The sequence below is a fragment of the Bison bison genome, unplaced genomic scaffold, assembly GCF_000754665.1.
Source record: "Bison bison bison isolate TAMUID 2011002044 unplaced genomic scaffold, Bison_UMD1.0 scf7180017864166, whole genome shotgun sequence".
NCBI classification, from domain to species: Eukaryota; Metazoa; Chordata; class Mammalia; order Artiodactyla; family Bovidae; genus Bison; species Bison bison.
Genome location: NW_011494738.1, coordinates 839,705 through 854,179, shown reverse-complemented (window position 1 = coordinate 854,179; position 14,475 = coordinate 839,705). Strand labels below are relative to the sequence as shown.

The 14,475-nt window shown below is 36.4% G+C and overlaps 1 protein-coding gene across 3 annotated transcripts in view; it reads left to right on the top strand.

The window, feature by feature from the left end:
* The first annotated feature begins 991 nt into the window (after positions 1-991).
* CFAP36 (cilia and flagella associated protein 36) overlaps positions 992-14,475 on the top strand; it is a 30,676-nt gene continuing 17,192 nt past the window's right edge. For all 3 annotated transcript variants that reach the window (XM_010841661.1, XM_010841660.1, XM_010841659.1), the window contains exons 1-3: positions 992-1,346; positions 4,236-4,300; positions 4,902-5,003. In XM_010841661.1, coding sequence (XP_010839963.1) covers positions 1,232-1,346; positions 4,236-4,300; positions 4,902-5,003 — 282 coding nt within the window. In that variant the 5' untranslated portion in view covers positions 992-1,231. The remainder of the gene's footprint in view (positions 1,347-4,235; positions 4,301-4,901; positions 5,004-14,475) is intronic.

Sequence of the window (14,475 nt, the reverse complement as noted above, 5' to 3'; positions counted from 1 at the left end):
CAGCACACTAATCACATCTATGCATCCAAGTACGGTACTGTGTGGGTATTTGTTATTGTTTAATCTAAGTTGTGTCTGACTCTTATGCAACCCTGTAGTCCTCCAGGCTCCTCTGTCTATGGGATTTCCCAGGTAAGAATACTGGAGTGGATTGCCATTTCCAGAGGATCTTCCCTTCCCAGGGATTGAATCCACGTCTCCTGCATTGGCAGGTGGATTCTTAACCACTGAGCCATACATGAAATATGAATTTAAAAACGCTAGTTTATAGAATATCATGTAGCTGTAAAGAAACAACAATTTAATGTTTACATGGACAGATGACTATACTAACTGAACAAAGTTTCCTAACTGTACATATGATCCCATGTATGTAAATACATACAAAGTTGTTTGAAAATATTTTGGGGTGCCTAGTACTTTGGCAGGGACCTTTGAAGACCCATTCCACGAAGGACTCCAAGCTAAAAGTAGTGTGTTATTTAACATTAAAGGTTGATTACTTAGACATTTATTTAAAGGAATACTGACTTTGATTTTACTCCTGAAAAATTCTTAATTCTAGTTATTTCTATCTACGCCATAAAGACTCGCTGGCAGCTACGGGATGCAAACTGACGCTGGGACAATCAGCAAATCTTACAGAGCTACTTTCCTCGGGTTTGTATTTTCAAACAAACAACCTTTCAATTACAAACGTTTCTGGCTCAGCGGGTCGGGAAATGGTCGGGAGTGAACGGTGGGGATACAACCGTGAACTGAAGCCTTTAAAACCTTTTCAGTCAGAGACCAGGTGAGACTGGCCTTCGTGGCGCCATTTCTAATCCTTGGTCCCACGCACTTCTTCTGTGGAAACGTTGAGATTCCTTCCAGGATTTCCAGCCAATGGCTACAAGTCAGCTCTACCAGCAGCTCCGGGCCAATGGGCAGAAGGCTATCTTTCGACTGGCTTCTACTCCTTCCCAGCCAATCGGAAACATTCTTCAAATGCCTCTTTCTAAGCTGCGCAGGCTCCGAGGAAGCTGGCTTCACTTCCGGGCGGCTGCCGGAGGCGGCTCCGCTTGTTGCCATAGCGACCGTTTTACGTTAAGTGGTTTGTAGCTTTCAGCCTGGTGACTGCGGAGACTGCTGGGGCACATCGTTCCCCTGTCCTCTCGGTTCCCTGCGGCCGAAAGGCCTGCTAGGATTCGGGGATCTGGCCTAGGCTTCCGCGGCGCCCCGCGGGGGCGGAATGGCCGCGGGAGAAGAGGACGAGGTGGAATGGGTGGTGGAGAGCATCGCGGGGTTCCTGCGGGGCCCGGACTGGTCCATCCCCATCTTGGACTTCGTGGAGCAGAAATGTGAAGGTAAAATACGAATCTCGAATCGTCAGTCCTTGCTCACGTCTCTCACACCAACAACCTCTCCACACACCGCCTCTCATCTCCTCGATCTCCCCTCCTGTCAACCAGGTTTAGAGCTGGATTTTTAGGATGTGTTGCTGTCACCGCGCCTGTCTTTTCCACGGTAATGAAAAGGGGGACGACATACCTCTGCCCCCTCGGCCCAAGCACGCATTCGAAAAACATTAGACTTTAATCCTGTGTTGGGTCTACTCCATCTTGCACCTTTCTGCCTTGGGCAGGTGACTGGGTTTCTTCCTTCATCAGCTTCCCCAGTGACTTGGGAGGAGAGATGTCAGTTCGCTTCTGAGTTCCTTCTGATTCCAACTGTTGGCCAAAAAGTGGGTGGGAGAGGGGTATGTGATTACTCTGGTAGGCCCAGAGCCGGTAATCTCGGTGGCCTGTATTCCCTTTTTTGAGCTCTCTCTCTCGGTTATACCAAACATGGAGCGTATCTTCCAATAAATGAAGTATGTAGACGTGGCATAACGTTCCCTGTAAGGAAAGAGTACCTCTAGGTTCTGATCAGTTCACGCTTGGGAGCTCTGCATTCAGTTCTTAGAGATAATTTGGAGCCCATTAATGGAAAAGGAAGCAGAAGCGATGTCATAAGAGTAATTTCAGGCTGTTGTGGTTGTTTAGCTGGCCAAGACCTTAAGGGTAGTAATATCCATTAATCGTTCGAACGTCTGTCGTATGTTGGAGGGATTAGACTTTTTTTTTTTTAAGGTTCAATGGGCTAGAGCTAGCGTCCGTGGGCACAAGCTAGAGGTAGACAAATTTCTGTGAAGGAAGTGCTTCATAACAGATAGTATCCTGGATACATTCGCCTGTCTCAGAAGATAATGAGTTCTCCAGGCCTTAGCAGTGTTTGAATGAATCTGATAGCACCTTAATGGAGTTACTACAGAGAGGAATTCAACTGTCAAATGGTTGGTTATCATGAATGATCTGTTAAGAATCCTTTCAACCCTAAGTTTCCATGAATCTGGTAAAGATGAAATTTACTTTGACCACTGAATCTTTTCATTACATTCTCATTGCCATGAGCAACATTCAAATAGTATTTACTAGGTATTGTTCTTGCAGGTAATTTTTAAAAGAAGTTCAAAATAACTTTTATTTCTGCTCTATTAAAAAATTTAAAACGCTATTCTGAGACTGAGGAAGCATGTGGTGTTCTGATCTCCTTTAGGAGAAAAAAGAAATTATGTCACCTTTTGATTCCACTTATCCCACTGAACCTAAATGCTGAAATAGCAAAAAAAAAAAAAAAAATTCTATCCCCCAACTTTAAAAGTGGCTGCATCTCAGTTGTAACACACCTGATTGTGTAATTTTAAAGGGAAATAGTAATCTTCAGACTTGTAAACATGTAATGTAGTAATTTGGTTTCAAAATTATCTGAAAACAGGTTTATTAGCTGCTATATTGCATAGTATGCCCAGTGCTATGTAGAATAGATGCCAAGAGAAATGGAAGTAACATTTCAGTGGCACTTGAAATAATAGTGTTTATATTTCACTGACTTTGGTTTGTCAATGTGGTATTCTTCACCTTAGGTAATTTAAAAATTAGTTTTGTATAACTTTGTAAATATCAGCATTTATTTCAACATTTACTGAGTGTCTTCGAGCCAGAAGTTGAGGTTAGAAAAGTTAATAAAACAAATCTTTGTCCTTGAGAAGTTTATAATTTGGTAGGGAAGGCAATGGAATTTAAATGTAAAGTGACCAGATGTTATTATAAAGGTGGACATATGGTGCTGTGTATTCAAATAGTTCTGAGGAAAGAATCTAAATAGCCAAGGGAGTTGGGAGTGAGTAGCAGATCATGGCGGAGAAGGCAATGGCACCCCACTCTAGCGTTCTTGCCTGGAGAATCCCAGGGACCGGGGAGCCTGGTGGGCTGCTGTCTATGGGGTCGCACAGTCGGACACGACTGAAGTGACTTAGCAGCAGCAGCAGATCATGGTGAATGTGCCTCTTGCAGTCTTTTGAAGAATGGTTGGGAGAAGAGGTATTGGGTAAAGGCAAAGAGATCCAAGAAGGGCTTGAGCAAAGACCTGGGGCTTTGAAGCACCTTCTATGTTTTTACATTTGTCCACATTCCAAGTAATTGTGTCCTGTTACGAGGGCAAAATTTGGGTTTTGGAGTGGTGGGAGATGAGACTTGGGATCCAGTCTTGAAGAGTTTTGTCTGGGATTCTAAGCATTTTATACTTATTCTCTAAGCAAAGAACTGAAGCGTTTTAAATAGAAAATTACTGATGTTAGTTTTGTATTTTATAAAGAATGGGGGAATTTTTTTTAAAGGTGGCTTATGGTTTACAGTTCATGAATTTGTCTTTTCCTTGATCACATTGTAGCTTTTTGAAGGAATATATATCTTTCTAATATACATTTTCACACATATGATCATTGAGTAAACATTTGTTTTTATTCATTTTTGTTTCATTATTGATCTATATGTAATAAAGAAAGAGTCAGTTTCAGTAAAATTTGGATCAGCAAAATTCCAATATGGTAAAATAATCTGGAACCTGTTGTGAAAGGAATTATTTAGAAACTTACCAATAATGTTCCATTTAAAGTTTGTAAAGAAATTGTTGCCTTGTATTATTGATTGAAAAGTGGCAAACTAGTGTTCCTCTCCCATATGAAGTAGCTCTTAGGTATGGAAAAAAACTTGTTTACAATTAATTATTATTATTTTTTTAATCCCAAGAATTTTAAAGTAGAAGAGCCAGTTTACAAGAATGAGTGTTCTATTTGTAAGTTCTATTTGTGGAGCTGACTTTCATATTTAATGAAATTTTTTTTACACTATGCAATATTTTTCTTTTAAATTTAGTTTTTGATGATGAAGAAGAGAGCAAATTGACTTATACAGAGATTCATCAGGAATATAAAGAACTAGTGAGTATTTTTAAACTGATTTTAAATATAATTTGAATAATATTAATTCAGTCTGTTCTGAATTTTAAAAATAGACTTGTCCATTTAAATTCCTTAAAAAATTTCAGTCTACCTTAGTAGTGCTCTCAGTTGCATCAGATCCCAGGGGTTCTCTGTGCCTTTCCTCCATAAGACTCTGGAATGTAAGGAATAGATTTAGGACAACTATTTTAAGGGATCTTGCATCTGATCTTTAAATTTTATTCCTGTTCTTCTGCTGGTATATCCAGGGGAGTGTTCATTATTAATTTAGCCATGTTGTCTTGAGATTTTAAGAAATGCCTCTGGGTAGCACAAGGATTATACCACATCAAACTTCATAATCCTGACTTCAGTTATTTCTGGTAGAGGAAATAAAATTTCATTTGATTCTCTGCGAAGATTTTCACTTTTAGTTGTTTGGGGTTTTTTTGGTGAAAAAGATTGTCACTGCCATATAATATAATTTTATGTAGATTAATCATTGCAAGCAAGCATTTGATTATACTTTTCTAAACTCAATATAAAAACTCATTTGGAATCTTTCAATGTAAATTGTAAAAGTTAAACTTTTTTTTTTTAGGTTGAAAAGCTGTTAGAAACTTACCTTAAAGAAATTGGAATTAATGAAGATCAGTTTCAAGAAGCATGTACTTCTCCTCTTGCAAAGACCCGTACATCACAGGTTTTTGTGTTTTTTCTGCTAATATATAATTTTAACAAAAATGCCCAGGATTCCACTTAGATTTGCTATGTTTGATTGTCAAAATATAATATTCTAGAGACTGTAAGAGTGAAAAGCCAATTTAACACATATGGATTCTTTCTTTATAACTACCTTGCAAAAAGATAATTTGAAGCATTAATAAACTGATGCTATTAAAAAAGAACTTCCTGTCAGAACTATAATAGATCACAGGCTTTATGCAAAAAAATTTATTTATATAGGTCTCTAATGGTTTTGCAGTTGCCCCTTTTTTAATCTTAGTAGATATACAGTACATGGTTCCTGGGGTTTTCTTCTGTTGGAACTAATTTTATTGTCGCATTTGTTCTGCAGTGCTGAATTGAAGTAGGTTTTAGGTGTATTTGTAACTAATATTTACTGGGAGTTCATGGTAGCTGCTGTTTTAAGCACTTGACATATATTATTTCATTGAATCTTCCTAACAGTCCTTAAGAAATTGGTACTATTTATTTTACTTTGTTAGAATTGAGAAAACTATTGCACATATATATTAAGGAACTGGTACACAGTCTACAACTAAAGTAACAAAGCCAGAATATCAGTTCAGGCTCCGAGATTGAGTATAGAGATATGTTATTACTACCCAAATAGCCTTCTCAAAGAGTTACTTTAGCTTTTCATCTTCTACCAAATTAACTATAATTCCTTAGTAAGATGATAGGATTATATAGGATGTGATCTCAAATTATCATTTTCAACCTCCTGCTGTCATTCTATAGTGCATTACATACTATAGTAATTCTGGCTACTTGTTTTTGTAAGCATTGGTGCACCTGGCTTTGCTCATGGTGGTCCCTTAACCGGGAATCCTCAGCCCCCATCTTCTCACCACTCCATCCTTTCCTTACCCAGAGAAACCCATCTCTCATCATGGCCTGCTGCAGTGCAACTTTCCTAATATCTCTAGTCAGACCAGTACTCATTCTACCCCGCTGAGCACTTTTACATTTTCAATTCAGTTTAATTGTCTTGAATTAAAGTTTTTTACAAGTCTATTTACCTTGAGGAATTTATTGAAAATTATTAATTAGTATTTAGATTTCTTTCAAGGTATTGGTATTTGTTTTATTTTTCTTGTATTTCCAGAATATTTTCTTCTTTGGTTAATATTTGTCAACCTCTTAATTAAGCTATTATGAATGAATCTGAAATACTTTGTGAAAAAAGATGTTCATAGTAATAGTAGTCACATCCATCTTTTGTTTTCATCATCAGAATAACTTGTGAATGAAGACATTCAGAATTTTAAAATACTGTTTCAGATCAAAAGTAACATATCTTTCTGCTTTGTTCTGTTACATAACACCTTTTGATTTGGAGTTGGTTCGTAGTACAGTCTTGTTATGTACAAGCATGGAAACCTTCTGACACAGACAGACTTGGATTTGAGCTTAGATCTTTTGATTACTTTCATTTATCATGGACAAAGTTGTTTTACAGTATTCCTGTCTTGTCTATTCTGATTCTCAGTTTGAACATCTGTAAAACAGGGATAGTATCTACTTTGAAAGGTTTTTGTGAAATTTGAGCAAAAATGTTCATAAAACATTTAGCACAATACCTGACACATATAAAGTGGTCTATAAATGGAAGCATCTTGTAATTAATGGTAGCTATTTTGGTGGTTGATTAGCAGGGTGCTAATTAGGCCAGGGTCATGTATTCAATCCCCATGTGGACTAGTTAGCTTTATTCTCTTCTGGAGCAAACTTAGCCCCAGATACTAGGGGCAGTATGACTGAATGAGCACAAGCCCGTCTCCAATAACCAGAAAAACAGCCCAAAGCCTGCTAGTTACTGATTTATAGCAATAATCTAATCTTTGTAAATAAAGATCAGAATGCTGATTCCATTATGCTAATTTAGAGTGCTTATAAGGAATTCAAGAAACCAATTGTTTGCCCAGGGTAGTTTAGGAGGTACTTTTTCTGTTTTGGTCTGTTTGGTTTGATTTTTATTTTTATAAACAGTTGCTCGCTCCCGTCTCATTGAACTGTACTGCTAAAGATGACTTGCAAAATTCTTTTCGCCTGGTTTGGTCACCATTAGTCCTAGACCACTGGTCCTGGCATTCTTGTATATTAAAATCAGCAGGCGTTGTAAGGCGTGCATCAGATGAAGATGTCTGGTTTAAAAAAACAATCTTTTTTTTTTCTTTCCTTCCTTCCTTTCTCTTCCTCTCCTCTTCTCTCCTCTCTTCTCCCCTCCTCTTTCCACCCTTTCCATCCTTCCTCTCCCATCCTCTCAACTCTCCTCTCCTTCTCTTTCTTCTCCATACAGCTTGTGGGATTTTAGTTCTCCTACTAGGGATCAAACCTGGGCCTTCTCTGGTGGAAACACAGAGTCTTCACCATTGGCCTGCCAGGGAAGTCTCAACAACAGACTTTTTAAGAGCATGTTTTCCTGTCATACGTGTGTAGCTTCTCAAAAAATGCTCATAGATTAAGATACCTTTCTAAAGAGTTCAGAAAAATATGATAATAGAATGCATATTGAGATATTATTTCAGTTGTGTTCAGTTGATTTTGTAATTTTATGGTGTTTTCAACTGAAATAGGCAAAAATGGCTTTTTTCATTGCTTGTAATTTTTTTTGGTGAGGATAGAGCTCATCACTGATTTCTATATATAGCAGGAGCCAGGGATGACTATATGGCAAGAGACAAAGTATTTTTTGTTTTTGCTTTTCACTTGATTTACTTTGACTTTTGTAAATTAGAAATTAATACTTTCAGAAACATTTGTCTTCTAATGTTAATTTGGGAAAATTATTCTTTTTTTTCCCAATAACTTGTATAACTAAAGTGATTACATGTATGGTGTAACTTTCATTTTCTAAAAATACACATTGGATAATTAATAATATTTTGTCTGATTGCTCATAAGATTTTAATAGATTTTTTTTTAGAGCAGTTTTATGTTTACAGAAAGTTGAGCAGTTAATGTAGTATCGTCTCTTTTTATTAAAGTCTTTCATTAGTGTAGTATATTTGTTGATGAGCCAGTATTGATATATGATTATTAAGTAAAGTCCATAGTTTATATAAAGGTTCACTCTTTGTGTTGTACAGTTGATTTTGACAAATACATAATGTCATATATCCATCATTACAGTATCACACAAAATAGTTTCGCTGCCTTAAAAATCTCATGTGTTCCACATATTCATCTTTTCCATCTTTGCACCAAACCTCTGGCAACTGCTGTTCATTTTATTGTCTGTATAGTTTGGCTTTTTCCAGGATATTATGTAATTGAAATCATAAAGTATATAGCTTTTTCAGACTGACTTCTTTCACTAAGGAATATGAATTTAAGTTTTTTCATTGTTTGATAGTTCTTTTCTTTTTATTGCTAAATAATATTCCATTTTATGGATGTACCACATTTTGAAGGTGGTATATAACCTTTGGAAGGATATTTTGGTGCATTCCAGTCTTTGGCAAATTTGAATAAAGTCACTATAGCTATTCATATTCAGGCTTTTTTGTGGATGTAAATTTTTCATCTCATTTGGGTAAATACCTAGGAGCAAGACTGCTAGATCATATGTTAAGATTCACTTTTAATTTTGTAAGAAACTGCCAGACTCTCTTCTAAAGTAGCTATATCATTTTACATTTTTACCAGCAATGAATGGAAGCTCCTGTTGCTCCATGTCTTCAGTAACACATGATATTGTTAGGTTTTTGGATTTTAGACATTCTAATAGATATGTAGTGATATCATTGTTTTCTTCTGCCCATTTTTAAATTGAGTTATTTATTTTCTAATTGTTGGGTTGTAAGAGTTTTTTGTATATTTTTGATACAAATCTTTATCAGGTGTGTTTTGCAAATATTTCACAAAATATTCTCCTGTGGCTTTTCTCTTCATTCTGTTAACAATGTCTTTCACAAATTAGAAGTCTTTTTATTTTAGTGAAGTCTGATGTATTGATTCTTTCATTGTTTATGGTTTTGATATTTTATCTTAAGAAGTCATTGCCAAAAGCCAAGGTTAGCTAGATTTTTTTCTATGCTATCTTTCAAAGTTTTGTTTTTACGTTTAAATCTATGATCCATTTTAAGTTAATTTTGGTGAAAGGTGTAAGGTCAGTGTTTAGATTCCTTTTTTTCCATGTAGATGTCAGTTGTTCTAGCAGCATTTGCTAGAAACATGACCCTTTCTTCATTGGATTGCCTTTGTTCCTTTGTCAAAAATCAGTTGACTATGTTTTTGTTGATCAATTTTCAGGTTCTATTTGGTTTCATTAATCCTTTGTCTGTTCTTTCACCAATATCATACTGTCTTGATTATTGCAGTTTATAGTAAATCTTGAAGTCATGTAGTGTCAGTCCTCTGACTTTGATGTTTATCAATTTTGTGTGACTGTTCTGGGTCTTTTACCTTTCCATGTACATTTAAAAATCAGTTTGTTGATATCCACAATTGCTGAGATTCTGATTGGGGTTGCATGAATCTACAGATAAAATTTGGGAGAAATGACATGTTAACAATGTTGAGTCTTCTTATTTATTACATGGAATAGATCTCCATTTTTTTAGATCTTTGATTTCTTTCATAAGAATTTTTTAGTTTTCCTCATATAGATCTTGTGCATATTTTGTTACATTTATTCTTAAGTATTCCTAAGTATTCCTAAGTACTTTTTTGTAGTGCAAATGTAAATTGTATTGTGTTTTTTATTTCAAATTCCAATTGTTGATTGCTTTGTTGTTGTTGTTTAGTCACTCGGTTGTGTCCGACTCTTCGCGACCCATGGACTGCAGCACGCCAGGCCTCCCCTGTCCGTCACCATGTCCCAGAGCTTGCTCAAACTCATGTCCATTGAGTCAGTGATGCCATCCAACCATCTCATCCTCTGTCATTCCCTTCTCATGGCTTCAATCTTTCTCAGCATCAGGTGGCCAAAGTATTGGAGCTTTAGCTTCAGCATCAGTCCTTCCAGTGAATATTCAGGGTTGATTTCCTTTGGAATTGACTGGTTTGATCTCTTTTGCTATCCAAGGGACTCTCAAGAGTCTTCTCCAACACCACTGTTCGAAAGCATCAATTCTTCAGTGCTTAGCCTTCTCTTGGTCCACTCTCACATCCATATATGACTACTGGAAAAACCATAGCTTTGACTAGACAGACCTTTGTCAGCAAAGTATTGTCTCTGCTTTTTAATGTATGTTGTCTCGATTGGTCATAGCTTTTCTTCCAAGGAACAAGCATCTTTTAATTTCATGGCTGTAGTCACCATCTGCAGTGATTTTGGAGCCCAAGAAAATAAAATCTTTCACTGTTTCTATTGTTTCCCCATCTATCTGCCATGAAGTGATGGGACCAGATTTCATAGTTATGCTTTTTTACCCCTTAGTCCTTTGAATCAATAGAAAGACTTTCACATCATTTCTATAGGCTATGCTATTGAATTTCTGCAAATAAATAATCATTATTCTTTTAAGAAGTAAAAGGAATCTATAGCTTTTCTTTGAAGTTCTATCTTTATTTGTATAGAATTGTAAGGATTGTATAAAATTCTTTAAGTGTTTGATAGAATTCATCATTGACCCCGGCTGGGCCTGGTGCTTTTTGTTTTGGAAGATTACTAATTATTGATTCCATTTCTTTAATAGATATAGACTTATTCAGATTGTCTGTTTCTTGTGTGAGTTTTAGCAGGTTGTGTTTTTTAAGAAATTGGTCCATTTCATCTGGATTATCAAATTTGTAGTCATAGAGATGTTCATAAAATTCCTTTATTACCTTTTTAGTGTCCATGGGATCTGTAGTGTCCCCTTTTGCATTTCTGATATTTTTAAATTTATGTCTTTTTTTGTGTGTCTCACGTCCTGACATTTGGAACCTCCCTGACCAGGGATTGAACCAACGCCTCCTGAAATGGAAGCACAAAGTCTGAACTACTGGACAACCAGGGAATTCTACACACTGCCCCCTACTTGTTTTTTTTAAACTTAACCTGGCCAGAGGTTTCTCAGTTTTATTTGTTTTTTAAATAATCAGCTTTTAGTTTTGTTGATTTTCTCTATTGATTTTCTGTTTTCCAATTTCATTGATTTGTTCTCTAATTTCTGTTATTTCCTTTCTTTGGATTTAATTTGCTCTTTTTTTAGTTCCTAAGGTGGAAGCTTTGATTGTTGATGTTGGTTATTTCTTCTTTCCTAATATATGCTTCAATGCTTTAAATTTCCTTCTAAACACTAACTTTTGCTACACCCCACACATTTTTGATAAGTTGTATTTTCATTTAGTTAGAAATATTTTTAGAGGTTCTCTTAAGACTACTTCTTTGATCCATGTGCTGTTTTAAAGTGTGTTTCTTAATCTCCCAAATATGTTAGGTTTTTCTAGCTGTTGTTCTGTTACTGTTTTCTAGTTTAATTCTGTTGGGTCTGAGAGTCTCCTCTATATGACTCCTGTTCTTTTAAGTTTATTAAGGTGTGTTTTATGGCCTGAAATGTTGTCTATTTTGGTGAATGTTCCATGTGAACTTGAAGAGAATGTATTTTTCTGTTTTTGGAAAAATGTCAATTTGATCTAGTTGATGGAAGGTGCTGTTCAGTTCAATTATTTCTTTGTTGATTTTCTGCCAGCAGATTCTGTCCGTTATTGAAGTTTCCACCTATAGTAGTGAATTCATCCGTTTCTTCTTGTGGTTCTATTAATAGAGTAGCATAAATGCATGAAATCACTTGTAACTTTAGGCTAAGTATGAACATGCTTGGAGGTTTTTAAAACTCACTTAAGTCAGATTCTGAAAGACTCAATGTTCATATTTTTGTCAATGTGCTTTTCTCAAACATATATGACACCACATTTATTTATTTATACCATTTATCTCATAGTCTTCTTTCAAAGTAGTTTGACATTTCAATTAATTTACAGGATACTTAAGATTGTTTTTGTTTTTAAACCACTTGCTAGCTTTTTGGAGTAACTCCTGTATTTAGTTCCTCTAATTACCCTTATTGGAAGCTCTTAGGCAAAGGATGATCCATTTCCTTGGACCAGAATAGCCCAATTGTTGTACAGTTAGGTTTAGTACAGTTTGATATTTAATCAAAAGGCCCAGAACAATTACTATAGGACTTTTTAGTTAAAAAAAAAAAATGCTTTCTTGCACTGCTGAATTCTAATACCCAGCCAGAAAGTTACTATATTTCCTTCATTCTCAAATGAAAATTTTCTATCATAAATATCTCTTCAATGAAAATGCATTTTGTAATTGATGGCATGTTATAATTTAATTGATAGGGTTTTTTCCTTTTCTTATTGGTACATGAAATAATGATTTATTTTGCTGATTATTGAGTCTTAGAATTGACAAGTGTTAGTGTTAGTCGCTCAGTTGTGCCCAGACTCTTTGCGATCCCATGGAATGTAATCCAGGATACTCCGTCCATGGAATTCTCCAGACAAGACTGCTGGAGTGGGTTGCCATTATTGTTGTTATTATTATGCTAATTTGCAGGTGAAGAAGCTAATGCCCAGAAGCCTAAATGATGTATACAGAATCAAACAGCTAACATATGGTTAAGCTCAAAGTAGCTTTTGATATCAGGGGCTTATTTTTTTCCCCCATTGTATCAATAGTTCTCAAACTTAAATGTTATAAGAATTATCTGGGGAGATACATGGGTACCCTTTGTCCAGAAATTTAGATTAATTATGTCTAGGGTAGGGCTCAGGAACATGCATTTAATAGTCCTTCTTTCCTGCATTTCTTAGAAGGGTTAAAAATACCCTTTGAGAAGCCCTGCATTATATGTTTAAGGATCAGCTCAAATGCAGACTTGCTGATAGCTCTAGCTGACACAATGCCATCAGCAGCAGCGCCCTTCAAGTGTTTGTCAGTGATGAGGATAGAGAACTTGATATTACTGATAAGTCTAAGAAGACCAAGAACAATGTTATGTGGTTGTATAATCCCACAAAGGTTCCCTGGCAGATCTATATACTAACTCTATTACACAGGCTGGCTACAGTTGTCTTTATTTAAATATTTTTTATTTTTAAAGGAAATTTAAAAATTATTTTTTAAATTGGGGTTTAGTTACTTTACATGGCTGTGTCAGTTTCTGCTATATAGTGAAGTGAATCGACCATAATGTGTACATACATCTATCCCCTCTTTTTCTGGATTTCCTTCCCATTTAGGTCACCACAGAGCACCACAGAGTTCCCTGTGCTATATAGTAGCCTCTCACTGGTCTGTTTTATACTGCACTTGTCTTTAATACTGCTCTATGGGCTGTAACTTTCGGGTAAACACCAATGAAGCCTGTTTGCCGGCCCCTGCCCTTGGCCTTTTGAACAGTATATGTGAATTTAAAGGACTAGAAACTTTCTTTTTTTTCCTACAGTTGACTCCTTGTAAATGTCACTACTTTTGCACTTTGTTTGACTGTATTGCTTTTGTCTGGAATGTGAGCTGGTTGCTGCTGGAGGGACTCCTTCCTCTTTGCTTAGCACTCTTTGATGGAACATTTGTTGCGAAGTGTCTTTGACATTATCACTGCTGCCTACCTGGTGAACAGTAGCACACCCTTGGTTGCCTCTGTGTGATTCCTGTGGTCGGCTTTTTCATGAATGTCACGTAAAGCTTGAAATAAGGTTTAGTAAGGTGAACAAGGTCTGAGTGTTTTCTTCTGGGTTTTCATGCATTTCAAAGCTTATTCTTCTTACTGATTGGCTTGGGAATTTGTTTGCTTTTTTATATAATAATAGTTCTCTGTAGCTAAAGGAGTGTTAATTTGGGTGCTCTAGGGTAGATGAGGAGGACATGACAACCCACTCCAGTATTCTTGCCTAGAGAATCCCCATGGACAGAGGAGCCTGGCAGGCTACAGCCTATGGGGTTGCAAACAGTTGGACACTACTGAGTGACTAAGCACAGCACATTGCAGGGTAGATACTGTTATTGTTTCTTAATTTATTACACTTCAGTTTCATCTAGAAAAAGATTTCACATAATTTCTGTCTCTTCCATGAAACTTTTTGCCTATAGGACTACTCCTGTTGTGTTCTCACATTATTCCTACCACATTACGTTTATTTTCCAGACTCCATTTTTTTGGCATTTCACTCAGTTCAGTGTCTCAGTCATGTCTGACTCTTTGCGACCCCGTGGCCTGCAGCATGCCAGGCTTCCCTATGCATTACCAACTCCTGGAGCTTGCTCAAACTCATGTCTGTTGAGTCAGTGATGACATCTGACCATCTCATCCTCTGTTATCCCCTTCTCCTTGTGCCTTCAGTCTTTCCCAGCATCAGAGTCTTTTCCACTGTCAGCTCTTCGCATCAGTTGGCCAAAGTATTGGAGCTTCAGCTTCAGCATCAGTCCTTCCAATGAATATTCAGGACTGATTTCTTTTAGGATTGATTGGTTTGATCTCCTTGCA